This window comes from Grampus griseus (genome assembly GCF_964374135.1).
Source record: "Grampus griseus genome assembly, chromosome: 16".
Lineage (NCBI taxonomy): Eukaryota > Metazoa > Chordata > Mammalia > Artiodactyla > Delphinidae > Grampus > Grampus griseus.
In genome coordinates, this window is record NC_139010.1 from 46,567,743 (window position 1) to 46,595,438 (window position 27,696).

The following is a 27,696-nucleotide window of genomic DNA, read 5'->3' on the forward strand; positions in this document are numbered from 1 at the left end:
TTTAACTTTTCTTTTTGTATTATGTGCATCTACGATGAGAGTCCCTTTTCTGGGTCGAGGCAGAGAATAAGTGAACATTTTGCACTGAGGTACATGGTGAGGGGAGTAGGCCAGGCCAAAAATGGTGATTCCGAGGGGGGTTTGCCTATTAGTGCCTTCTCGTTCAGTGCTGCTTTTTCCTCTCTGTGCTCAGGGGAAGGCTCATGTTATCTCTGGAGAAGGAACTTATATGCAAATTTATGCTATGATGTTAGGAAAAAAGGTTTAATTCCTCTTAGGAGAATTTTTAAGTTTTACATTTCTTTAGAGAGAGGACAATATTTAAACCTAAAGAAATACTACATAATGTGAGACAGAAAAGTGAAAACTTTCTTAACTAAGAAATCACTTCCATGGACATTTAGGTTGCTTCCATGTCCTGGCAGAATGGAAAAGGAAGATGTGGTACGTACATACAATAGAATATTACTCAGCTATAAAAAAGAATGAAATAATGCCATTTGCAGCAACATGGATGGACCTAGAGATTGACATACTGAGTGAAGTAAATCAGACAGAGAAAGACAAATGTCATATGATACCGCTTATATGTGGAATCTCAAAAAATGGAACAAATGAACCTATTTACAAAAAAGGAATAGCATCACAGATGTAGAAAACAAACTTATGGTTACCAAGGGGGAAAGGGAGGGAGGGATAAATTGGGAGATTGGGACTGACATATACACACTACTATGTATAAAATAGATAACTAATAAGAACCTACTGCATAGCACAGCAAATGCTACTCAATACTCTATAATGACCTATATAGGAAAAGAGTCTATAAAAGAGTGGATATATGTATATGTATAACTGATTCACTCTGCTGTACAGCAGAAACTAACACAATATTGTAAATCAACTATATTCCAATAGAAATTAATTTAAAAAATTAAAAAAATATAACTTCACAAAGTGGTATAACCTTTACCCAGGGATATGGTCTGACTTCTTTGAAGTTCGGCTTTTGTCTTTTGTTAAAAGGACCTGAGACCGTCTTGCTTAAACTCCCTCAATCTTATACTCTCTCCTTCTTTACTGGATTTAACATGTTCGTCTCTCTCTCAATACTGATGATCCATAATCATCCACTACACATTTCTGGCTATTTTCCTTGAAATTTCTTCTAATTCTGTATAAGTTTATTGACTCTTACTTCTTCAAATCATATTCATTTTCAATACATTTAGGGGACTTGATCCCTACCACTCCATCCTAAGATGAAAATGAACCAGTGGTTTGATAAATTCAATTGCCACTTGTTAATTAACACACTAGAACTCTCAACAACACACAATATCACGGTCTCCTCCTCCATTCTTGAAACACACTCCGTTTTTGCCTTCTGTGATGCCGTCTGGTTTTCCTTCTACTCTCTTCTCTTGTTTTCAGTCTTTGGCTGTGGATGTTTTTGTGTGATATCCTTTCCTTTTCCCTGATTTTTACATGCTAAAGTTCCTCAAGAATCAATCCTCAGTGCCATACTCCTTTCATACACTGCTTTCTCTCTCATCCACATCTTTAATTACCACTTACCATCTAAATCCTCATTATTCTCACATAAATACCAACTTCTTCTCTGAGTTCCAGACCTGCCTAACCATGTCTCAAAATCACCTCATATTTAACCTAAGCAAAAATCAAGTCATGATTATTCCACTCTCCAAATCTGGCAACCATCCCTCTGTCTTCGTGAATGCTACTGCCTGCCGCTGATTTCCAGACCAAACATCCTTGCATCATCCCTGACCTTTCTCCCATTCATCACCAATATCTATTTCCTTAAGGAGACCTATTGGCTTTGCCACCTAACTAGCTCTCAAATGCTTTTCTCTACTCACACTGCTCTCGTTCTAGTCCCGTGTCTACCATCAGCTTTTACCAGGAAAATATTCTGGTTGTTCTCCTTGCTTTCACTTTTTCACTCCTCCAATCAGAGGAAAGAGTGTTTAATTATAAACCAACTCATCTCATTTGCTAGCTTACAAGCCTGAAGTGCTTTCTTTAAATCCTTAACATCTGATCTCCATCTTGTATATTCTAAGTCCCAGCCATATTGGTACCTTGGTTCCTTGAATATATAATGTTGTCTCCTATCTTGGGGGCTTTGTACATGTACTTTTGTTTGTCTGTCTAGAATGCTATCTACACTTCCTTACCCAACTAATACCATCTAATTCTTTCCCAGTCCGTTCCAGCTAATTCTTCAAAATTCAGCTCAAATATAGTTAAAATGTTACTTCCTCAGGGAAATCTTCGCAGAATAATTAATGTGGCTCTCTCTCCTCCACTGGACCACAGGTACCATGAAGGCAAGGAGCATATCTGTTTTATTCATTGCTTTATATGTAGCATTTTGTAGGCACACAGAAAATATTTGTTAAATATATGAATGTATATGACAAATTGAATGAACATGAATGATGCTGTTACATCATGGGCTGCCGGATCATTGCAGGAAGTCTTTAAATCTATCTATCTATCTATCTATCTATCTATCTATCTATCTATCTATCTATCTATCTATCAATCAACCTACCTACCTACCTATCTACCAAGTAATGTAGATTAAAAAACATGACCACACTCAGAGATTTACAGAGATTTTGCCATAAGAAAGAGTTCCTAATGGAAAATAATATAAAAATCATCAACTTAGATCATAAATAAATGCACTGATGAATCTATACTCATATAGCTGTTAGAGCTTCTCAAGTGAAGGGCTTAGATATGAATCCCTTCAGCCTTCAGAGCAGCAGGATAGAATCTAGGGCAGCTGAGCCAATTGGTACCATATTCTATACCCATTTTCTATGAGTGTCATGACATAAAATAATTTGAAAAATGCTGTTAGATGGGAACAATTTAGAGGGTTTTTTTTGTTGTTTGGTGTTTTTTTTTTTTTTGAAAAAGTGATCAGGAATTACTTTCAAAAGCACAGTAAATTGAATCAACAAGGGTACAAATTGAATCAGTCTGAAATACTAGGCTCCACTCATTGTGTTATCAGGTCCTCACCAAAATGATGTTTAAGAAGTATACATAATTGTATCATAAGTGTTTATAATATGATGGGTGCTAAACTGAAAAAAGCAGGATATAAAGTTGTAAATGACTACAAGTATAATTTTAAAACACAAAGATAGTAAATAGCAGTTGTACTTGATTTGTTTAGACTGTGATTTTTATTTTTTAAATCTATATCACTGTATTATTTCTATTAAAGTGAAAATATAAAACGTTTTAATTAAAAATAAACATCATTATAAATAAAACACTGACTTTAATTTGTTGTTTTGTTTTTCCGCTCTATATGACCCTAATCTCGGAATATAGCTGTGGTATATGTAAATCACCTTATTGGAGAGCCACTTTTATATTAAAAATTCCTATGATTATAATAAATATAAATATAGTATATTTCAACTTAACTTGCTAATATATATAGGTTTTTTTATTCAGAAAAAGAGATGTTTTGCCTATAACTGCTGAGTACAATATTCAACAATAAGAATGAAATGATACTATAACTTGAAAATATTTCATTTAAGAAGTACTCTGTATTCATATATCAGAAGTACTTAGAATGAAATAGAACATCTTCATTTTTCTATTTGATTTTCTGGATGGTTATTTATTTATTTTTTTTTACAAGACAAGGTGTAAATATGGAGATAGGTCTCTCTACCAAAACAGTACTTTATCATACTAAGTATCATAATTTATTCTTAGAAGTAAATATTGAAAATAATCATGGAATTACACATCAGGCTCCCTACTAAACTGCAAGATCCTTACTATTAGAAAATATGTTTTCTATTTGCTATGCACACTGTAAAATACAACGCCTGACTCATCATGAGTAAATTTCTAAATATTTATTAAATGAATGAATACACAGTCTCTAAGGAAAATAATGTGTACGTTTCATCATATATGCTTTCTGCTCTAAATAAGGTTTAATGAGCCTTACGTTCCCTCTAAGGTTGTCTCTTCTAATGTCTTTGTGGTTATAACTTCATATTTTAAAAAGAGAAGTCCTTAGTGGATAATTAGCAGCAATCAAGAGAAGCTTAAACATGTCATAAAGGTAAAGTTTCTGTCACGAATAGTTTTCTTTGTAGGAAATATATCTCGTGAGACAAGCTAAGGGCACATATCCTGCAGCAGAGCAGTTTTGAGAACCATTTCACTGGGATATTTCTTTCAAGTCAATCTTCTTGGACCAGCCATCCAAACCGAAGGCTTGGTATGGTTTCTCTGAAAGGGATGGTCTGTTTTCTGCCATTGAAGCCTGGTTGTGCTAATAGCTAATAAGTTTCTTATGATTGAGTTTCTAAATGTCTCAACTGAATTGATTTTTAAAGTCAGTCCTACTTTTTTCTTTTTAATGCAAATAGGCATAGTCAATGAGGCAATACCAACAATAACTTCACGTGCATAAATAATATGATCATTACAGTTGGGTTTTAAAAAATATTAATCTTATCTTTAGTGGATTTTGCAAAATCAAGGGGACTTTGAAAAATAAAGCTCACACAGTGGAGCCAAATCATGACTTCAATTCTAAATGGTACAGAATTTGCGATCTGTATAGAAATTTAGAGGCATTAACAAAATTACCCAGGGAATTTAGATTAGAGCCCGTTCCTGGATTTCCTGCAATGCTGGCAAAACTTATAAGTTCCTTAAATACAAAGTGAAGGCATAATGTACTTAAGGGGAAGAAATCCAACACAGAGAAAAGAGTGCTAACACAAATAGATGTTTAAATGTGTTAGTTCAACTAAAAAGTTTTCCCTGGGGAATAGTTTACAGTTTACCTACTCTGGGTGATAGGATACCTAATTAAAAAGATGCTTTCAACTTCAGAAATCTTCAGATGTTAATTATTTATTAGAAAGCTATAAAATGCTAACAGTGTAAAAAGCATCACAACACCTGCTCCAGTATTTACTTACTTATTTAGCTATTTTGAGGAATAAAGTTTACATTATCAATCTCTCTGGAATTTAGATCAATGATCCTAGACTTTTTTTAATCAAGTTATTCCCATTTTCTAAATAATAATCAATATTAAGGTATGTGGGTTATGTACTCATTTGGATTTAGTATTAATTGAATAGAAAAATTCAAACTAATTTATCCTAGTTGATTTATATTCAAGTATAAATATAATGGCTAATTTGTAATCTATTAAATTTAATAGTTCAAATAACAATACTTAGATGTAGGTCATCATTTCATTGCCCGTTTTGTTCTTTAATCATAATTGAACTTTCTTTTAACTGTTTCTATTTTTATAAAATTGATATTTATGGATATTTTCCAGTCTAGGTTTAATTTTACAACACTCTACTAAATTGAGACTAGTTTGCCTACATAAGATTAAAGACTCCTTGCCCAGATAAAATTAGTTTACATAATACATGTGCAATAATTGTGTATAAATCAAACCATCTAGCAAATGCATTAGGGTATATTTCCAATGATTACTTCTACAAACAACACCATCCACTTTTATAGTCCTTTATAATTTACCAAGTATTTTTACATATCACCATTAATTAAATCACAAAAATAATATTTCATAGATAAGATAATGATACTGAGAGACAGCTGTTAAGACATGACCAAAATCACTTGGTTGGAAATGACAGAGCCCGGAACAGAACTCGAGGCTTCTGGTCCTCATTCAGAGTCATGTTTTTCATACTGATGGATTCTCTTCCAATGTGAAGAACTGTTGCCACACCTATCTTCTAAATTGTCTGAATCTGAATTTCAGTGTATTTGTTTTACTTCCTACCTTTAGTTGAAGCATGTGCAAGTGAACCCATAAATGCCCAGAATTCATGAGATACACACACAGTTTAACCTTTGTAAGGCCAACAGTACACTGAGAAGGATATAACTAATTCATAATTGCTTTCCTGCCACTGATCAATTTTAAGCCAGTGACTGGCCTCGACTTTGGGTAGAGTAAATAGGAGTTATACGAAAACTTTCATTAGAGAATCTGTCTAAAGTTTAACAGAGAAACAGAAATAGATCAAAGAATATTTTAGTTTAAAAGACCTTTGACTTTTCCAGTAACTCTACAAATATTTAAATAGTTGCTCAGGTAGATTCTAGACAAATTTTAAAGATGAACACTAATTGTATATATAAAGACACATTTATATAAAGTGGTGTGTGTGTATATGTATATATACAAATATAAATATATATAAAATGACCCATAGTAACCTTAATTGAATATATAAACTCAAGAAAAACTTTGCTGCCATAAATTATAAATATGAGCTTTTATATTGCAAGAAAATGTTCCTCTAGGGATAATGTCCAATAATAAAAAAGTGTTATAACTTTTAAAACTGATAAGGTACCTTAAATGGCCCCCCTCTACCATCTCAGGATGACTAGTGTAACTACCAGAAACTAAAGTCTAAACTTAGCATTAATATGTATTTTAACCTAATGTAGAAAACCAGAAAATTAATACCAATCAGCCACAGTACAGGCAATACTGAGGACTGTGTGGAGTTTGATGTTAAAACTGGCTTTGTGTAATTTCCTCCGCAAATCTTAGCAGAGGCACTGCTGGCATTTGACTACAGGATGTAAGTCTGTGTCCCACCAAGGAACAGAGGAAACAAAAGCAAACTATATAGAGAAGAAAATGTGAATATCTTTATACAGCTTTGAAAATAATACAATTTTATCAGTCAAAATGAATAATAGTAATTAGTCAATTAGTTCTAGCCCAAATCTTTAATCTTCATAGGCTCTCAAGGCAAAAGAAATTATTTTATTCCTTTTGTTTTTTAGGTGACTACAAGACCAACCAATCAAATTCTTCCCCTGCACTATCTACTTACTGATATTTGTTGATTTAATCCTTCAGGTATCCTGTATGATATCAAATACTAAATTGGTTTTACTTAAGTTACTTTCTTGGGAGAAAGAGGAGAATTATATAGATTACACTTTTTTAAAAAAGTAACCTAACAATTTTGCAGAAAAAGCCAATCTCAAATTACTTCACATTTTTTGTTTAAAAAAAAGTTAAAGCTTTGTTTTAAAGTAAATTATTCTAGTAGATAAAAATGTACTTTGTTATACAAAAATGACAATTAATGGCATATGTACTATCTCATATCATTATGATAACTTAGTGTCATTGAAGTTGTGAACTAAAATTCATTTTATGGCAAGACAAGAAAATTCAAACAAAATTTTTACTCTGCACTTTGGCCTCCTCTCTCCCCTCACTGTGCCTTGTGTATCTGTATTATGCATCGACCAAACCTTCCCCATAGGCAGAGATATCTGCTGAACCAAAAAGAGCAACATTCTCCTAGCGTCAATAAGACAACTCCTTAATGATAACTTTCCTGCTTGAACTCATAAGGGGTCATATGACACTTAGATCTGGATTATGTCAATAATACATCATTTGATGTACAGCCCTCTGTCTCAAATAACTTGTTTAACTGTGCCTTGACTTCTAATAAGCAGAACAGTTCTCAGAGCTTTCTGAGCTGCTCTTCCTAGGTTATAATCCTCAAATTTGACTTGAATAAAATTTTCCACTTCTTTTTTAGATCCACTGATTAATTTTCATCGACAAAGTTCAATGTAAAGCAACGGTGTATTCACGAGAAAATATTTCCAGCGTTATTATTTTTCATACAATTTCACAAGCAACTGGTGAACACAGCCGCAATTCATTCAGAAAGTGTTTTCAGTGGAAGAAATAATGTGTTAACATTCAATTGTTTTACTGGATTTTAAACTAACCATTTTCCCTTGTCCAGATGATCTTCCTCACAAAATTAAGGTTTCATGTTCAAGGAGAGAGGTACTTACTAAGCAAGTATACTATGTAATAATTACCTTGAATAGCTTGCTTATTTTTACTCTTAAGTAGCTACTTTCTTCCTGTCAGAGTGTAGAGCTTTAAGTCCAACAAAATATTTGATCTCATTTCTATTCAAAATTGTTTTTTGAAAATCAAAATTAAGACCCCCCCAAAACTTCACTTACTTTGCTTTAGCTTCTGCATCTTCGTATGCTTTATTAGAAACATCATCCAGTCCTCCAATCAAATGCTTGAAAGAGCTGTCGGAGGAAAAACACAGCGATTAGGATAAATCCTCTGCAAAACTGTAACAATGACAACCTAGTCAATGATATACTGAAACAATCTGAAAGGATCTAAATAAAAATGAATTCAAACATTTAATCTAGGTACATTATTAAGAAACTTATGTGATAATGATATAAACTGAGAGCAGGGACTTCTTTTAAAGTGCTGTGAGAATTTACGTTTTAATTTTAAACCTCTATAATGTTAATACATGCAAATGGCTTTGTGTGTTGTGAGTATTAAAAAACAAAATAGGCAAGAAACATATAGCATGTTTGCTGATTTAAATTTAAATGTTGCTTTATCACTTTTACACACACTTTTTAAAAAAACCTATACAGAGGAACTTGACACTCTGCTGGGGGACCGGGGGGCTGGCTATAAGGGGACTGGAGTAGCTATTATCTCAGGCCCTTGGGTAATGATCTCATCTGAGGGTCAGGGTATCTAGAATGCTGGGCTAAATACACTAAGTATTTCTAATACAAAAAGGGACCATAAGAAAATGACTAGACAGAAAGCCAAGGAATCAAGAATTGTATTCTACAGTGTCAAGTTTTCTGTAATGAATTTATTAATGAAGGTCAAATGAATGAATGCAAATGAATGAGCAATAGGCAGCAGTCCTTATAAAATTTTCAAAAATATTATTAATGATAAAATAAATTGATAAATATAACCCCCATGATTGAGAATAGTTCAAATATGACTTTGGTCATTGTTCTCTATGTGGTAAAATTCCCCATTTCCCCACAGAATATCTTGGTTATTACTTAGAGAAAGTCTGGTTTTACTGAAACTCCTTAAGGCTAGATGAGTTGATATTGTAAAGTAAAATACAATATTTCTTTTATTATGAATAAAATGATAATATCTGGCTGATTTTCTGTTTTCATAAATAACATGAAATTTAAGCACAGAGAGTTTATTTCTCCAAGATGACAGCTATTTAGTAGCATACCAGAATTATAATCCATATTCTCTGATACCCACTCTTGTCCTTTATAATACTTAGATATTTTTAATACAACCAAATCCAAACATTGTGAAAAGGCATTGACAGAGAGGAACCAAAGAGCATTCAGTGGTAAAAACCAAAGAACAACAACCACTAAAACTTAGCGTTTCAAACACACTCGAATATATTAATAGATTGTGCTCTTAGACATTTAAAACACACAGTAATTTTGAGAATTCAAATAGTTAATAAAAATTCCTGTCTTCCTCCTAGTATCTACTTAAGTTAAGCAGATCAGTGTATTATCAAAGAATTAGAGAGCAAACTGATAAAAAATTTGATGGAGATTTTTTTACTTAAGAAAATCTGTTCATCCCACTAGGCTCAGTTAAAACCATGCAGATCACTTTTTGAAAATACAGTTTGAAATTTCTGTTAGTAAAGTATACAAATGGAAGAGCCTACATCTGGCCAATCTGTACAGAGTTTTAAAAGTAGAAACCGTCTAATCACAGCAATAAGTTTAAAATTAAGGTTAGCTTGATTGGGGGGAAAAAACTTTTTAGACCTGGTAATGAGCTGTTTATATTCCTTTTTTGTTAAATCTTAGTCATATCCATGATTTAAAAAGAATGAACAAAAGAAGTATTTGAAGTGAGACTCTTTCATATGTCTTCTTAAATGCCCTTGGTTTAAAATACAAATTTTCATGGGATAGGGAGGGTGGGAGGAAGGGAGACGCAAGAGGGAAGAGATATTGGAACATATGTATATATATAACTGATTCATTTTGTTGTAAAGCAGAAACTAACACACCATTGTAAAGCAATTATACTCCAATAAAGATGTTAAAAAAAAAAGAAAAGAGAAAGAAAAAAAAACACAAATTTTCTATGGGGTACTAATGATCCAATATTTATGATTTTTTTTTACTACTAGATAAAAAAAAAATTAAGGGAAATTATATGTACTTACAAAAGGCCCCTATCTTGATATAAGAGAAAATTATTTTTGAAATAAATTCTCTCTAACTGAGGAAAACCCTTTTTATTTAATGTGCAATTGATTTTTTATTTTGGAAATATTTTTTAAACTGAGAGAAGAAATTAAAGACTTACTCATAGTCCTCTAACCACAAGTAACTAATAGGAACATCTTTATGTAATTCTTTTTTTTTTTCTGCATAGCTTTATTGCTGTTGTTTATAGAGATGTAATCATAAAGTAGCTATGATTTATTATCTTGATTTTTAACTTACTCTTACATCATAAGTGAATACTTTTATTTTTTAAAACTCCATAAGCAATATTTTCACAGCCAAAGTAATAGGTCCTCACGTGTATACACATGATAGAATATCTACTTATCCATCTACACACACACACACAGACACGAACACACATACATGCTCACATACGCATACAGATGAAGGAGCGGGCATGGCAACTATCTATAAAAACATTTACATCTATACTCTCAATTAGAGATTAAACATATGGAATTTCTTTTTGAAATAAAAACATGCAGAATTATAATCTTGACTTTGGAATTGGAACCATATGTCCTTTATAAATAATCTTTATTTAGAAAGCAATCCTGGCCAAATAATTTTTTGAAACATGAAACAAATGTATTCTGCTAATATTCTGTTTCCTCAAACAATAAGTTAACCGGTATATTTAACTACCAGTTTAAGAAAATGTAGCATTTTCAAGCAGTATTAATAAGTTCCAAATAACTGTGTCTATGTATCTCTGCACTGATCAGTGAATAATTTAGGACATCTTGATAAACATAATTGATGGCATTTCAGAATTTATCACTCCTGGTGCAAGTATGAACTAATTAGTACCTCATTTCTCCCTGTCACAGACACTCTGTAGGAACACCTGCCGTTTGTGTGGACCCACATCAAACAGACTTTTGACGAAGTATTACTATAGGTATCAGATGCCTTTTAAATATTTACTCAGGTCCTAGGACATTTCTTGACTACTAAAGGAGAAGACTTTGGTGTTTTAATCAGAAGGGGATTATAATAAAAAGTTCTGAAAACATTAACAACTGAATGAGCAGAAACCATACCATTATTTATCAGTTATAACAAATATAGGAGACTAGAGGAAAATCATTAAATTCTCTTTTTAAACAAACTCACAATTCACGTATGAGTTATATTTTAGCACTCTAAAATAAAATAGCCAACTTCACATATACTCAACATAATTCTGGAATAAATGTAGGGGACATGAATGAGCAAAAGACTTTAATTTAGGGCATTTCAACAGCAAACCTTATTGCAAACACACTAAGCATGAAGCACTCTTCTGCTACTTTTCTTGGGATATAAAATCAAACTTGAACAAGTCTTGACTGAATTTTTAAGGAGGTGGATAACATGCTATTAGTTGAGTGTATTAAGGTAGAAAGAGAGCAAATGGAAAATCCCTCTTATGCTTAAAGTTTAAAAATACTTATAAGGAAGGGGTGGAAAAGGAAGAAGAAAGAAGGAATGACGGAAGGAGATAAGGATGGATGGAGGAAGGGAGGGCAGAGGAAAAAAGAAAAGAAGGAGGGGGGGAGAAATGATGACTTTCACCTCAAGAATGGCTTTTATAGAAATTTTCCTTAAGTAACATCAGTTAACAGGGCAGCATTTCTCATTCCAGGAAATTTGTCTGTTTTAGAACATTATAGTGACGGTAACTCAGTGGGTAATAATTTCAGTTATTAAGATGTTTTCATTATTAAGCCAAAACATCCTTTTGAAGGGAGCTGATTACTCAGTGGTATGTCTTAAAAGTGTATAATTTTGTTCTTCAGTTGTGTTATGATGAGACTTCATCTAGAGAGAAACAGGCTATTATATTATTAGAAAGGCAGTTCAAATATCAGAGATCAGCATTATCATGCTGCTAAAAAACAACAGCTTTTATATTTCACTTTACGGTTTACAAAGCACTTTTTATATTCATAAATCATGAATGCAATAACATAGAGTAGTCAATTTAGTCCTCATGATCTCCTACTCCCTATTAAACTATACTGTTTAGGAATCTTACATAAAAATGTTTAAGATAGAATCTTTTCCAATTCAAAATAGGATGGGAGAAGATCTCAAAACTTATTTAGAACATTTTCTTTATTACATCCTTAAATAAGATGGTAATCTATTCTTAACAGTTAAAGATTATAAGTCAAAATAAGTCAAAAGTAAAATCTTAAATCAGAAAGTATTGCAAATACTTCAATAGTGCTAAGCAAAACATTTGTCAAGCATTATCTGAACTCTTACATAGCTCTTAATTTGACAGTGTATATGATTATAGTCCATTAGACTTTTTTAACATGAATCTTGGATAAATCCTTTAAAATATATTTATTAAAAGAAAATAGAAATTCAGTGTCCAAATTAGTTGGGACAGTTGTTACTTAGCTACGTCCAAGATTTTAGAGGCATCCATCATTATTTTCCTGCTTTTATTGAAAAAAATCTATTAATTCACTTTGTGGCTTCAGGTAAAGGCTCTTGTGTTTGTTACATTATTTTTGTTTGATTGTTTTATTTTTAATTAGCAGTCATAATTATTGTGGTTTATACTATCAAGTAACATATGAATGCATTTCTTTAGAGGGAAAATGAGCCCCAAATACAATAAAACCAACCAACTTCTGTAATTTTTCAATTATCCACTTCTCCATCCATCCAGACACACATACATATTTATGCAATGTCTATAATCCATAAAGAATGACTCAAGCTACTGTGGATCATACAAAGAGAATAATATACCCCCTTACGGAATTTACAGCCTTATATTAGAGATGAGAAACAATTATAATACAAGGCAGGAGGTGAAGAATGGTTGAATACTTATCAGAAGGAAGGCTCTAGTGTCTATAAAAAGTACATTATCTACTCAAAATTATATATGATAGTAGTTTCAGAGAAAGCAGTGACAATTTTACGAGCAGTTTTCTTATCAGTATTTTTATTCTGTACATATGTTTATATTTGCAAGCAAAATTACACACATTAGTGTGTAATGTATAATCCAAATTACACATTAATGTGTAATCCAAAACATAATTGATAAAGTGGAAACTTTGGAGAGAAGGGAATAGACCTTTATCCAGAGAAGGCCTTCCCTGCTCATTTCCCAGGCTTTTTTTCACATTAGCTGAAGTAAACCAGCAGATGCCCAGATTATGTGTTTGTTTTGACCACTCATGCATGGTTGAGTTCTTAGCCAAATATAGGGTGTTGGGTTTGGCATATTCAATAATCTGAAATAAATCCTCTTTTTTTCTATTCCCCTTTGGTCCCAGCCACCATTCTCTCTCTTATGAATTATTAAAATTTCTTTTTTTTTACTGCCACTCTTGTCCTTATACAGTAGGCAGGGTAATCTTTTAAAAAAGTAAATCAGATCATGTCACTCCTCTATGACCTCTCTGACTGATTTCTTTCCTACTATGCGTCCTCTGACTTTATAACTTTTTTAAATTACTTAATTCATTTATTTATTTATTTTTGGCTGCGTTGGGTCTTTGTTGCTGCGCGCAGGCTTCCCTCTAGTTGCAGAGAGCGGGGGCTACTCTTCATTGTGGTACGTGGGCTTCTCATTGCAGTGGCCTCTCGTTGAGGAGCACCGGCTCTAGGCGCACGGGCTTCAGTAGCTGTGGCACGTGGGCTCAGTAGTTGTGGCTCGCGGGCTCTAGAGCACAGGTTCAGTAGTTGTGGCGCACGGGTTTAGTTGCTCCGTGGCATGTGGGATCTTCCCAGACCAGGGCCCGAACCCGTGTCCCCTGCATTGGCAGGCGGATTCTTAACCACTGTGCCACCAGGGAAGTCCCTCCCTCTGACTTAAGAATACATCAAGCTTGCATCTGCCTCAGGGTCTTTGACCTCTGCCTCGAATATTCTTTCTCTAGATCTTTGCATGGCTTTTTCTTAAAGTCATTCATGTCTCAGCTTAAGTGTGTCCTCTTCAGACAGGTCTTCCCTGACTAACCATAGCCAAGTAGCTTTTACCTCAAACCCTAACTGCTGTTACTCTCTGTCACTTTAACCCCTTTTATTTTTATATCAGCATTTATCACTTGTTAAAAACTACTTTGTTTAAATATCTATTGTCTTTCCCACACTACAACTAGTTTCATGAGATCAAGAACCTAGTCTATCTTATTTATCAATAACTCTTTAGGAATTAGAATATTGCCTGGTGTATAATAGAAAGTTGAAACGAATTAATGGATAGGTGGGGGGGCTCATTCATTCATTTATTGTGTGACCAGGAGAAGACAAGAAAACACTTAAGTTGTTTTGAAGCAAAGTTTTATATAAAATTCAAGGTTTACGAGTTGAGAGTGTGTGCCTCTTTGAGCATTTACCTATATGAATGATGAACTTTTAGGACAAAGTTTTAGTTAAAATGAACTCATCATCTAAATTTTGGGTCCTAATGAAGACATACATTGCTATAAATATGGGTTTGAAACACTTAGTGATTTATCATCGAACTATATATGGGACAGTAACTTAGCATAATTATTTTAGCCTATAATGGAATTTATATCCATGAATCCCAGTTGCAATTAAAGTGAAAGCAAGAATTTTAAAATGTAGCACAACTTTCATTTTCAATTAAAAGCAGAAGAGATTAGAATCAAGTCTCATGTGGTAGTTTAGTCTTCTGAGTTATAGAGAAGAATATGCTTTTAAGTATAGACTGCAGTAGCATGCCAAATTCATAAGTTTCATTTCCTCCAGATTTTCCTATTTTCAAAGCAGAATCTATGGTAACAATGGATACTTTGTCTATTCAATATTTTTTCAAGCATATTTACTTAGAAATAATTTGAAATTTATAAATTTATATATTTTAATCAAAATTGTCTAAAAATAAGTAGGCCATTTTATTAAAAATAAAAATCCATAGATGATATATTTTAGTTTATGTAGATATATCAGTTATATCAGATATCAGTTAAAACAATCTATATTTTTTGTAACTACTTAAAGACTGCCTCTAGAAAACTTTGGCTAAGAAAAGTGGCATGGGAACATAAAATATTATGAAAGTCACTGATTTTTTTTTAAGTAAATTGAAAATGAAATGCTAGGATGGCACAATAAATCTATCTCAGAATATCTTTTTAGTATACTTATTTATGCCTTGAAACTGAAACAAAGCCAACATTAGTCTCTAGCGTAACATTTTTACAAAAATCGGTCTGTCTGGATTTTTATTTCAGATCTATTCTGCTCTTTTTATTTCTTCTAAAAATCATTAGAAGCTAAGAAATAAATATATCCTTTAATGTCACAAATTAGTGATCAGAAAATCTTGTAATAACAAAAATATCAAGACATGAAAATGTTAACTAGCATGTGTTAGGAATTATACACACTATTTCATGTGAGTTTATCCTGTTTTACAGATAAAGCAACTGAGGTTAAGATAATTAAGTAATTACCCAAGGTTATACGACTAGTAAGTATCAGAATGAAATTTGAATGGAGGCAGACTGACTCTAATACCCATAATACCAACTGTTACATCATTTTTATCTCCCACTATGGAAAGCTGAAGCCAGCTTTTGAAGCCAGCTCTCCTATCCCTTAAAGGCTAGAATTTGATATCAAATATCTGCTTTCTCTCACATCTTCCCTTTGTGGTCAATCCAGTTCTTTAAGACAACTAACTTTTATTTTAACAGATCATCTTATGTCTTCTATTGCATTATATCTATAGAAGTTCCACTTAGGAAACATATTAGTGAGCTAGGGATACCCCAGCAAAATACTACAGACTGTGTAAGCTTAACCACAGAAATCTATATTCTCACAGTTCTGGAGTCTGTGAGTCTAATATCAAGGTGCCAGCAGGGTGGGTTTCTGGTGGAGTCTTTCTTCCAGACTTACAGCCCCTTCTTACTGCGTCCTCACATGGCCTTTCCTCTGTGTGCACACCCTCCTGATGTGTCTTCCTCTAATTATAAAACACCAGTCCTTTTGGATTAGTCCCCCCGCTCCCCCACCCCATGGCCTCATTTAACCTTGTTTACCTTGTAAAGGTCCTCTCTCCAAATACAGTCATACTGGGGGGTTAGGGCTTCAATATACGGATTTGGGAAATATTCAGTTCATAATAGAAAGTTTCATGAAGAAATCTTAACAGCAATTTAGAAGATGCATCTTCTTGTGTATCTGGGCTCTTTAAGAACATTTTTATTTGTAATTTTTGAGAAGTGCATAAAACTTAAATTCTTGGTTTCCATTTCTTACCCTGGACCTAAAGTATACTGACACTATCACTGTATTTCTCTCCCAGGGAAAGCAGCACCCCAACTTCTTTCTAGAGCAAATCCCGTCTTCATTACTCCTGATCACAAACCCTATCATTACTCTCCTCTGGACTCTTGCTCCATCAGTTACAATGTTCTTATTGTTCCATTGTCTCCCTTTACACTTTTCCATCCTTCCAGTTTAGAATGGTCTCTCCAATCCTAAAACACAAAACTGTCCTTGTGACTCAACAGCCAATTTGAATAAACTTCATTTCCTATCTCTCAACCTCAGTTTTCATTTAATTCTCAACCTACTGCAACCTAGCATTCTGTTCCCATTTTTCTTTCACTCTTATTACAACTTTTCCCTCAAAGTTATCACTTATCTGCTGTTAATCCCAATGGTCCCTTTCCAGCTCCCATCCTCAGTGACCTACCTGAGAGTCATGGCCCTGCTGGCCTTCTCTGGTGGTAGCCATGAAACAGAACTTGTGCCCGTGCGCTGAACTACTCTATTCTTTCCCCTGATTCTCCTCCTCTCCCTCTTCCATGCCACTTCTCAGCATGTGTCACACACACACTTCTTCCTCTCCTATCCCTTAAAGGCAAGCAGTTAGCCAAATTATGTCCTTTGCCCTCTTTTTCCACTCAATTGATTGACTTATTTTTCTTAAATATTTATTGTTTATGACATGTTCAGTCTTGTTTTTTACCGCCATCATCTCACTGAAATCTCACAACAACTCTATGAGGTAAGTACAATTAACCCTACTTTACAGAAGCTTTACAGCAGGTGTTCTCAAACTCAGCACTACTGATATTTTGGGTCAGATAATTCTTTATTGTAGAGCCTTTCCTGTGCATTGTAGAATATTTGGCAGCTTCCCTCACCTTTACTCACTAGATATCCTTAGAAAACCCAATTGTGACAATTAAAAATGTCTCTAGACATTGTCGGTGTCTCCAGGTGGAGAAAAAGAAACAAGAGATGATGAGGCTTAGGGATATTATGTAACTTGCCTGAGACCACAGAGCTAGAAAAGGGGGTAAATCTGTGATTTGATCCCAGGTAGACTGATCTTTAATACAAGAGACCCTAGTTCTTATGTAATACACTAATTACACTTTTCTTTAAGCTCTCTCAGAAAAAAAAAAAAATTATTCTTAAGACTTTAGTTAGGATCCCCAGGTCAAAGAATTTCAAATCTATATCTCTATCCTTGAACTCTCCAGATCCATAGTGCCATCAGGTCACTCAGTGTCATATGCATATTTCACCAGCAACTCAAACTCAGCGGTATCTGCATTAACTACCTTCCATCAAGACTTGCAGCTAAGTTCCCTGTCTCCCTTAATGGCATTATCATTTAAACAGGGATGCAGGCTAGAAATCTTGGTGTTATGTAATACTCTTCACTTTTACCGAAGTTCATCAGGTCTATCCGTGTAAATCTCTCCTGAACTGGTTCCTCCCTGTCAATGCTACTTCCATTGCCTTATTCAGGCTGTTGACACACTTCCTTACCTCAAAAGCATCATACTTGGTTTCTCTGCCTCAGTCTTTCCCACTCTACTCTTTTAAAAATATTCTTCCAACAGAATCTAGCTTGCCACTTAACACTTAATTTGTTGGTATAAAAGCAATTGCTTAAACAGGGTATAAGAGACATCATGGTCTTGGAGTCAGACATTCTTGGATTTCTAATCTCACTATGTGGTTCTGAAAAAGTCATTGAGTCTGTCTGATTCTCCATTTCCCTTTCTGGATTTTTTATGTCATCTTTTCCCACAGGACTATTGTGAGGATTAACTGAGATGAAAGAGTATTAAAACAAAGAGTGGGTGAGGGATAAATTAGGAGTTTGGGATTAACATATATACACTGCTATACATAAAATAGATAACCAACAAGGACCTACTGTATAGCATAGGGAGCTATACTCAATAACCTGTAATAACCTATAAGGGAAAGGATCTGAAAAAGAATATCTATCTATCTATAAATATATATACATATATAACTGAATCACTTTGCTGTATACCTGAAACTAACTGTAAATCAACTATCCTTCAATTAAAAAAAAGAGTATGTTTATAAATATAGAATTAGAGGGGAAAAGGCAATTAATCTATGCTTTCCATTTTAACAAATGACGTAGGCACAAATGATTTTGAATATATGTATTTCTTAAAGTTCTATCAAATTATTTGCTTTATCATTAACATTGTATAGAAAGTATGATAGCTCAGTTGTGTGAGTATTGGTTTCTTCTGTATCAATAGAATAAAACTGTCCTATTGGCAATTACTTTGTGTAAATAAAGGAAATAAAACCCTTGAAAAATTATACAAAACAATAAGTAAATAAAACAAAGGCATCATATTGAGAGAATTCATACATTAACTTCCCTGAACCCTTCCCTTCTTCTCCACCACTGAGCACACTCTGTATAATCTATGAATTGGGACCTTCTCACATCATAACTTGTGGTCCATATTTTAATTAGTCATGGAGATAATTTCTACTTTTCCCTGTCTATTTGTCCTTTTCAGGTACTTTGTTAGCCTTTAGTATTTACTTCTGACATTTCAGAAAATGGCTATTTGAACTTTTATATACTCTCACCATTTTCTGAAGCCTTGCATTTTAAATGTGTTTATAATGTCCTCCAGCACAAAGAAACAATTGCAAAAGAATGAACTACCTTCTAAGTTTTGTCAGTAACTAAGCTTCATGTATCAATTACAAGAGAAGAATAAATGTTAAACTAACTCTTCAAGGATGATGACATATTTCATGCCCTGGGCTGAATTGCCCCATCATATCTTTTAAGATGATTTCAACCAAAAAAATCAAGCTGGTCAGGTTTCAGTGCAACAGATGTTCTCATACATTGTCACATTATACAGTAAACTGTATAATGGTTCTAGATAACAATGAAAAAATATGTATATTATTTGAAGGCAAAAATATATGATGCAGAAAAGACAGTCTCTTCAATAAGTGGTGCTGGGAAAACTGGTCAGTTACATGTAAAAAGTGAAATTAGAACATTTTCTCACACCATATACAAAAATAAACTCAAATGGATTAAAAAAATCTAAATGTAAGACTGAAAACCGTAAAATTCCTAAAATAAAACATAGGTAGTATACTCTTGATATAAGTCTTAGGAATATTTTTTTGGATCTGTTTACTCAGGCAAGGGAAACAAAAGCAAAATAAACAAGAGGGACCTAATTAAGCTTAAAAGCTTTTTCACATTGAAAAAATTAAAAGACAATGCACTGAATGGGAGATAATATTTGCAAATGATATAGCTGATAAGCAATTAATATCCAAAATATATAAAGAGCTTATACGACTCAATATCAAAAAAAACAACCTAATTAAAAATAGGCAGAAGACCTGAGTAAACATTTTTCCAAAGACATACAGATGGCCATCAGGCACATGAAAAGATGCTCAACATCGCTAATCATCAGGGAAACGCAAATCAAAACCACAATGAGACATCACCTCACACCTGTCAGAATGGCTATCATCAAAAAGACAACAAATAACAGGTGTTGGAGGATGTGGAGAAAAGGGAGCCCTTGTGCACTACTGATGGGATTGTAAACTGGTGTAGCCACTGTGGAAAACAGTATGGCAGTTCCCCACCTGCCCCCCCCCACAAAAAAAAGATAGAACTGCCATATGATCCTATAATTTCACTTTTGGGTATTTACCCAAGTAAAACAAAACCACTAACTGGGAAAGATATATGCACCCTAATGTTCATAGCAGCATTATTTACAATAGCCAAGATGTGGAAGCAGCATAACAGTCCATCAACAGATGAATGGATAAAGATGTAGTATATACACAATAAAATATTACTCAGGCATAAAAAAGAATGAAATTTGCAACAACATGGGTGGACCTGGAGGGTATTTTTTCCCCTCATACATCATGATTGTCATACATCTCACCTGAACCCCCCTCATATGGATGCATTTAATGTGTTTATATCTTTCTAAACTCTGACACTAAGCACTGAGCTCAGTATTACAAATACAGTCTGGTCAGTGTTGACTACAGGAGGATTATAACTACCTATTGTCTCAACACTATATTGTAGCCTAAACTTCAATTTTTTGTAGTTGCAACCAACTCAGGGCCACTGTACTACCCAACCCGAGGGGATCAAAATATAATCTATAGTTATATAAGCCTCAACTCCAACCTGGCCTCTGGGTCTTGATCAAGAAACATCTCCAAAAAACATGTTTGCTCCTCTCTGAATCAGATGATCAGAGGTATTCTTGAAGACCTGGAGGGCATTATGCTTAGTGAAGTAAGTCAGACAGAGAAGGACAAACACTGAATGATTTCACTTATATGTGGAATCTAAAATATAAAGCAAACAAATTAATATAGCAAAACAGAAACAGACTCACTGATACAGACAACAAACCAGTGGTTAACCAATGGGAAGAGGGGTAGGACGATTAAGGGGAAGAGGATTAAGAGGTATAAACTACTGGCTATAAAATAAGTATGATACAGAGATGTAATGTACTGAAAAGGAAATATAGCCAATATTTAATGATAACTTTAAATGGAGTATAATCTTTAAAATTAATGAATCACTATGTTGTACACCTGGAACTAATATTGTAACTCAACTATACTTCAATAAAACACTTTAAAATAAATAAATAAAACTTCATATATATTTTGAATCAGTAATTCCACGACTGACTAGCTCCTCAAGGAAATTTTTCTAAACAGGGACAAAGACATATGCAAAGAATTCTTTTTCTTTTTTTGCAAAGAATTCTTTACAAAATCAAAAATTAAAATGAGCTTACATGTCCAAACACTTTTAAGAAACTGAGACAAAGAGACTCAACTTCTGCTCATAAGATATTTTAATTTACATGGTAAATAACTAAAGCAATGTGGTAAGGCCTTGAAAACAGAGAGAATTAGGTTCAAACACTACTTCGCTACTTATAAGCCATATTGTTTTGTGACATGATACTTCAGCTCTCTAGAGCCAACTTTACCTTTAAAAGAGGATAAAAATATTCTTTTCATGTTTGTGAGAGTAACTATGTATGTATGTATGTGTATACCTATTATCAGGCTATCTATCTATCTCAACTAGCTTTGTGATTGGCACATGTGTTCAGTAAATGACAGGGCAAATTTCTCTCTCTGTGTATCTATCTGTATATACCTATCCATCTGTATGTGTGTATATATGTATTATTTATGCTACTCCTGTATGTGGACAAAGTAGGAAAGAAAATTAGGCAGTGGGATGTCACTATTCAAGGTAATATACTGAAATCTTAACAGTAGTTAACTTTGAGTTTTTTGTTTTTGTTTTTGTTTTTTTGCGGTACGCGGGCCTCTCACTGTTGTAGCCTCTCCCGTTGCGGAGCACAGGTTCCAGACGCGCAGGCTCAGCGGCCATGGCTCACACGGGCCCAGCCGCTCCACGGCATGTGGGATCTTCCCGGACCGGGGCACGAACCCGTGTCCACTGCATCGGCAGGCGGACTCAGAAAACTTTTAAAGAGAATTTCAAATATGAAATTTCAACTATTACCTTTTTAACTGAAAAAATTAAGACTGATTTTTCAGATTTGAAAATTAAAAATTTTTCACAGTTTTCTTATTCATTCACACAACTGGCTTATAGTTCCAAAGGCATTGCTGAGTCTCTAAACAACAGTTTTTAAAACATCTGATGGAAAAAAAAAAAAGCAAGCCTCGGAAATATAGAAAGGTTTTAAGAATTAACAGGGAAAATGAATTATTTATTCTTGGTGTAAAACAAAACAATCGTAATTAACAAAACCAAAGCTGTGATTGCAATATTTTTAAAGTGCTGAACTGTGAAATCATCGTCAATTTCTATTTATCATCTGATTGTCAGGAAAAAATAAAACAACTCATTTCTGTCAGTGGACTTCTCCATCTGAATATCTCAACACCACTTAGACAGTCTGAACTTAACATATCCTTAACTGATCGACCAATTACTTTCACCTCAACCTGCTCTATCTCTCATACTTTTGATCTATTATAGACATCCACCAAATCTCCCAAGACAGAAGCACTTCTTTCTTAACCTCTCACATCTAATTATTCCCCCAAATCTGCTTTGAAGTTTAGACTCTTAAACTCTAGTGAGCAACCGCTAGGGCTGTCGCTGTAGTCTCCCAGTAGTTTGTTTCCCTGCTTGAGTTCATTCCATTGGAATCGATCTTCCACTCCCTTCCTTCAAGAGCAAATACAAACTGCAGTAGTCACTGTCTTCTGATGGTTCCTCATTGCCCAGAGGATAAAATCATATTCTTTTAGTTTGAGATATTAGGAGATTTCTTTATAATGTGTCCCCATCTCTTCTTTCCAACTGTATCTCCCAGTACACCACCTGTCTAGTTTACTGTCCAGTTCCTTGACCCATAAATCCTCTTTTCTTGCCATATTCCACTTTTTACTGTACAATGACATTTCCAAATTCCTCATCTTAGTGTACGTCCTTCCTTCAGCAGGAGCTGTATTTATCCTCCCTTCTTCACTTGTAAAATTCCTACTCAAACTTAAAGACTTGACTCACATATCACTTTGTCCAGCAAGTCCTCTGGGATGCTACAGGCAAAACACATTTCTCCCTCTTCAGTTCTCCCCAAGTTTACTTTTCACACTGAAATGGCAGTATCTCATGATTTTTAATGCATCTGTATTGATCAGGAGTTACTCCAAGGCAAGCAAAGACTTTGCTATTTATCTTTATAGCTCTGGACCTTGGAATAGGATTTGGTTTGGAATCTATACTGGTTATTGACTTATTTATTGCTTGTCAGCTCTAAATTCACCCTTTTGACTGCTCTATAAAAATGGATCTGGGCTATTAAATTTCTTTCTTTGCCAACTGGCACTGAAACTTTGCCAGGAGAGGGCACTGGGGAGATATTGCAAGAATAAGGTATTTTGCTTCCTGGCTCCAGTCAGCTTGGTAGGTTCTTGTGGCTTCTCCAGTGTATGGCTACTACAGTACTTGGAGGCCAGCAATACTAAGCAGCCAGCAGCTTTCCCAGCACACTTCCCCTTAGGTGGTTTCCTTGTTATGAACAGCTTTCCCTGGAATCCTTGTGGCACAAGTTCTACTCTCATGGCATCAGAGCACTTTACTGCCATCTAGCAAGCCATGGCTGTGTCCTTCCCAACAAGGGTGATTTTCCCCCAGGGGACACTTGGCCGTATCTGGAGACACTTTTTATTGTCACGTTGGGGTTGTCGGGGAGTGCTACTTCTATCTAGTGGGTAGAGGTCAGGATGCTACCAAGCATTCTACAATGCACAGGACAGCCCTCCACAAAAACCAACTAGCTGACCCAAAATGTCAATAATATCCAGTTTCAGAAACCTTTCCCCATAACAAGGTCTAGTTCTTAGTCTCAGCAGGGCAGGGTGGAGGGTGGAGAGAGGGATGGGAGAAGAGGAGTGTTTTCCTTGCGTGCTCTCTTACAGGCCTGGGGTTTGTGACTACCCCTTGTCTCCACAGTTCCTAAGTTTCTGCTATGGCTTTTTGACTAATCTGGTCATCATCTGAAAAAAATTTTAACAATTTTTTTAAACAAAAGAATGTGCTAAATTTGATTAATGCTCTACCAACATATTAATGACATTGGACTTCTTTTAGTTTGAATAGAGTCCAGGTTACCAAAGGATACTGTCAGAACCTCAGTGAGTTTGGGACACAACAAATGAGAGCTGGAAATTATCCATACAACAGGGATAGAAATAGGTAGTGCAATATTTACACATTTGCCTCTAAACTCCCCAAATATTAGATGTCTGAGTGGCTGACATAAGGCCAGTAACCAGTAAGTTTTATTTGGGTAGATGAAGCAAGGGACCAGACCTTCTCAATGAGCTCCCTAGTCAGTAATGCTATATATAATTTCTCTAATGACTTGCAGCAGGAGGAGGGTCTATGATTTTAAAGCACTAGAAAAGGCACACGTGATGAAGTGCAGTCCCATTCCTCCCTTTCTATGAGTTTAAACCATGAATACTATCTCTGGATTATAACCCTTTTCCAGTGGCTATGTGCTTATTCTGTAGTTAGATCATGCTTGCTCAGGGCACGCTATAATTCAACTCCCATTATTAAACTGAACCAATATTAACGACTCTCTTTAAACTTCTGCATTTTATCTCTCTTAATTAGTAAATATTTTTTTGTAAAGCACACCAATCGATAACAGCTCCATAAAAAAGACAAGCCCAAATGATTGCAACTGACACCAGTCACACCTGTTTTCTCATGCTCATCCTGCAAATATCCTCACATCGCCTCAGCTTTCTTTCTGGAAAATGAACCAAAATAAAATATACTTAGACCGTGGGAAAGGCTGAGGCTGTGAAATATTTTAAATTTGTCACCCTATCAGTTAAGTAATGTGACTACAGGCAATGTGGCATGTGGAGTCCCTATAGTCCTGTCATGTGGACCCAGAATGGCAGCTATAAAAAGACAAAGACACAGGTGACCTAGGTGGGGCACACACCACTGGGTGCATGGGCCTTCATGAGACTGACCTGGTTAGAACTGTGGGGTGAGAACGGTGCTGGAAAGATTCTGCTGTCACCAAATTCTTCCCATACGGTCCCTCCCCTCTCCTTCCATGACACCTGAAGTTCTAAAATCTTCTGGATTTTCATGATTTTTCAGTGTTCAGGGGTATGTCATCAAAATGCAAATAACTCACAGAGAATCATCTTAATCTCTAATTGGCTACTACCTAAATTAATGAAAAGCCTGAAGCGAAGTCCTTGAGAATGCAGGAGTGCAATTAAGAAGTACAGGGATCAGGGAATTTCCTGGCAGTCAGGGGGCATGGGTTCAATCCCTGACTGGGGAGCTTAGATCCTGCATGCCACGGAGCACGACCAAAAAAAAAAAAAAAAAGACGAAGAAGAAAGCGTGTATGTGTGTGTGGGGTGTGTAAAAGAGTAAAGCGAAGAGGATGAGGGAACTGGAGGGTGAATGGTGTCAGTGAGGGGAGAGCAAGTTGACAGGTGGCGTTGGGAGGACCAACACCAGAAGGCACGTCAAACCAGTGTTCTGCGTGTATTTGTTATGTTTAAAAGATAGGCTCAGCACAACCTGGAGGAAGATCAGAATAGGACCACTGGGGGCAGCACTCAATTCTTGAATATTGGTTAAGTCAGGGGTCAGAAAGCTATGGCTCACAGGCCAAATTCAGCCTGCTGTTTCTTGTATGGCCATTAGCTGAGAATAATTTGTACATTAAAAAAAATTATTTATCTATTTTTATTTATTTATTTTTGCAGTACGCGGGCCTCTCACTGTTGTGGCCTCTCCCGTTGCGGAGCACAGGCTCCGGATGCGCAGGCTCAGCGGCCATGGCTCACGGGCCCAGCCGCTCCGTGGCATGGGATCTTCCCGGACCGGGGCACGAACCCGTGTCCCCTGCATCGGCAGGCGGACTCTCAACCACTGCGTCACCAGGGAAGCCCAGAATAATTTGTACATTTTTAAGTGGCAGGAACAAAAAAGTTTCAAAAGAAGAATAATACTTCTTGACCTCTAAAAATAATATGAAATTCAAATATCATTGTCTATAAACAGATTTATTGGAACAAAGACATTTCATTTATTTACTATTGTCTTCGGTTGCTTTTACATTACAACGGTTGAATCGTGTAGGTGCAACAAAGATCATTCGGCCCACAAAGCATACAATATTGATTTTCTGGCCTTTTACAGAAAAAGTTTTCCTATCCCTGGTTTACGTCATGCAGCTATGGCTTCATACTTACATACCTCACTCAGAAAATAAACCTCCTGCACTTAATACAACCCACCATTTTTGTGGGGAAGTTTAGTGATCATCTGTTCCTTCTTGAGCAGAAGCCTTAGCCAGGAAACATCTATAGCACCCTCCCTGAGAGAGGTTGGATAAATACTATTTTTCCACATGTTTCCATCTCCTCTGACATCCTAAGTCCTGATATAGATGACTTCCCTGGCTCCTGCCTGGCTGGTCTGTTGCTTGTTCTACGGAGCCCAGAGCATGGCTTCAGTATTTTTGTTTATTTTACTTTCAACTTGGAGTTGAACACCTAAATAAGCCACAGCAAAGGGGAATGGAGGAAGGCACCAACCTACCATAAGCAAGAAGGCGGGGAGGAGATCTGGGTAGAGGCCAGGATCAGAAGCACTATCCTTGGAGACTGATGGCAGATGTGGCTAAAGAACCGGAAACTAGTACTAGAAACAGGCTACATGTGGAGGATAGGGTGAATAGACAGACGGAGGGTTTGCTACCATTACTGGTAAAGAAACAACAACAGCAACATAAATGTAATATAATTGAGCTGGTCCTATACACTCAGTTTTCAAACCTGTATTGAATTCGTGTCTTGTTCATCTCAGTAGCCCAAGTAACTGACACAGGAAGCAGGCATTCATTTTTTATTCTGAATAAGTGTTAAAATTTCCTAGTCTGGCTCTAGGCTCCAGTTTGGGTGTTGAGAAGTAGTCTTCAGTTTACCAATTCCAGTGATTTTTTTCTCTATGTCCAATCTTTCTTGGTAACCTATTTGCTACTCTATTTTGTACAGGTTTTGGGACCAGCCTTAGACCTATGAGTTGCTTCCTAATCATTAGCCTAGTGGCTATGCTACAGTCTTGCTACTCTTTTAAATAGATGGTATGAATATGTCTTTTACACACAAGTCAACTTAGCTCTAGGAGGTAAAAACTTGACCCAGAGTCACCTAGGCTTTTCTGATCTACAGAGATACCTTAATTTCTAAGACTGCCATTTCCAATGCCCAATAATCTGGTATTTGACACTCCCTCCTAATCTCATTATTTTTATGCCCCAGTACACTGCACTTCCTCTAGGCTAGTTCTTGGTTTCTATCCCCCAGACTTTGTCTCAATAACATAACTGGCTCCAAAGTATGATTAAATATCACAGAGTGTCACAAAAAGGTAAGGGTTAGTCATACATGGTTTGTAAATCATTTTAATGACTCATGGGGTCTCATGAAGGGCCTTAAGAATCATGTGGAGTGAGTGATTTGGAGGGAGAGAGGGAAGACTCCTGGGTAGACTAAGAGGTCTTACTCTCTTGACATCCAAAAAAGGTTCCTGTTTTCTTTCTAATTTATTTTATTTAAACAATGGGTTTAGTAAAACAAAAGCTTGAA

The 27,696-nt window shown here is 35.3% G+C and overlaps 1 protein-coding gene across 5 annotated transcripts in view; it reads right to left on the reverse strand.

Annotated features, from left to right (window-relative positions):
• The window catches only part of PRKG1 (protein kinase cGMP-dependent 1), a gene marked incomplete at its 5' end in the record, with an annotated part of 1,185,104 nt that overhangs the window by 100,115 nt on the left and 1,057,293 nt on the right, over positions 1-27,696 (reverse strand). For all 5 annotated transcript variants that reach the window (XR_014297858.1, XM_082673091.1, XM_082673088.1 and 2 more), the window contains one exon: positions 8,092-8,166. Coding sequence is in view for 4 of the 5 variants with exons in the window: in XM_082673091.1 (XP_082529217.1) it covers positions 8,092-8,166 (75 nt within the window). The remainder of the gene's footprint in view (positions 1-8,091; positions 8,167-27,696) is intronic.